At 47.3% G+C, this 1,559-nt stretch overlaps 1 protein-coding gene across 1 annotated transcript in view; it reads right to left on the reverse strand.

Annotated features, from left to right (window-relative positions):
• The window catches only part of LOC103385726 (semaphorin-3F), a 38,203-nt gene that overhangs the window by 14,656 nt on the left and 21,988 nt on the right, over positions 1-1,559 (reverse strand). Inside the window, exon 4 of the mRNA XM_025060037.1 lies at positions 619-756. Within this exon, the coding sequence (XP_024915805.1) occupies positions 619-756 (138 nt within the window). The remainder of the gene's footprint in view (positions 1-618; positions 757-1,559) is intronic.

Raw genomic sequence — 1,559 nt, forward strand, 5'->3', positions numbered from 1 at the left:
GGGCGCGCCGCAGCGCGCCCCCCCCGCGCCCCCGCCGCAGCGAGGGAGGAAACGGGGGAGGAGAGGGTTTGCTACATGACCGATGATGGATGAGAGGTTCCATCAGTAATGATGGGCTTTCAGAGGCTCTCAGCCAGAGAGAACGACAGGCCACGGGCTGTGGTGTGTAAACAGGGGAGGGGGGGGGGTGTGGTGGGAGGGGGGGGGGGGGGGGGGGGGGGGGGCGGGGGGGGGATCTTCAAGGAGGCGACAGTTTCTCTGGGTTTATTGTCAATTTTTTATTCCCAGACGTTAGAGTCTGGAGTAGAAACCATTTGTTAGCAGTTAGCGACCGTTAGCTGTCGCGCTAACAGACGTAAGACACAAACGGACAGGAAGTTCTCTGAGCTTTCTCTCTGTTGGAATCTGTCGAGCGTGAAACGTCGCAAATCGATGAAAACTAAGAGGCAGGAAACGTGGAACAGAAAGAACAGAGGAGGAAACTGAGGAGCAGGAGCAGAAGGAGGAGCAGGAGCAGAAGGAGGAGCAGGAGCAGAAGGAGGCTCTTGTGCTCCACACATCCACAGATCCGGCGCAGACTAAAGGTCGTAATGGCCGCCCGGCTGCGTCTTTGGTTACCTGTGACCTCCGTCCTCGATCCACGTAGGTGCAGATGGGGTTGTACGCCCCCGTCCCACACACGTACAGGTGGGTCCGGTTCCAGGGCTCGATCAGACGGATGAAGTTACCGCACTCTCCCTGAGAGGAAAACAAAAACCGTTAGCGTCAGAAAATCAAACAAAGAAAGTAGTCGTCCAATCAGAAACCTCCTGCTGAGGCTACATTTCACCGCCATCATCTATCACTGCGGCGTTGGAGCGGATCTGTTTGGCGGTGCTGCTCAGACCGTGGTCCTGGACCGGGGTTCACCTCAGACCGCGGCGTCAGAAGGTTCCAAACCCCAGAGCAGCAGAACGTCTGAGGTGGAGGTCCAGGCCCAGTCCACGCTCCGTCACTCTTGACGACTGACAAACATTCTGGTCGGATTTAAAATGAGGCCGTGGAACCAAAATGAGGTTCAGAAAATATTTTTATAATCCAATTTGGGTTTTGGTTCAGAAAAAAAAAAGAAAAAAAATCAAATCCCAGTTTGGATGTGGTTGAATAAAAAAAATAAAAAATAAATAAAACAGTTCCTAAAAAAGTCAAAAAGTATTTTTGTCTGGAACTTTGTTTCTATGGGAAATAAGACGAGAAAAAACATTTTAATTTTTTACTGGTCGACTAAAACAGAGGACGAAACAGAAAAAGAAAAAGAAAAAGAAAAAAAACACCAGGAATATTGGACTGGAACTGGTGAGAAAAAAAACAATAACAATCAATTTTATTTTGTTAAATTTATGTTATTTTTATCCATTATTAAAAGGTTTTATTGGATTTTTTTTATGTTAATTTAATTAAATTTTCGTTCATTTTTTTTCCAGGTCTGAAGAAAAATCTGCTCCGTCACCAACGACAGCTGGTGAAAAAAAAGAAAAAAAAAGAACCCAGCATAAAAAGACTGTATGGATGAGAGGAGG

This window comes from Cynoglossus semilaevis, chromosome 11, assembly GCF_000523025.1.
Source record: "Cynoglossus semilaevis isolate Cse_v1.0 chromosome 11, Cse_v1.0, whole genome shotgun sequence".
NCBI lineage: Eukaryota > Metazoa > Chordata > Actinopteri > Pleuronectiformes > Cynoglossidae > Cynoglossus > Cynoglossus semilaevis.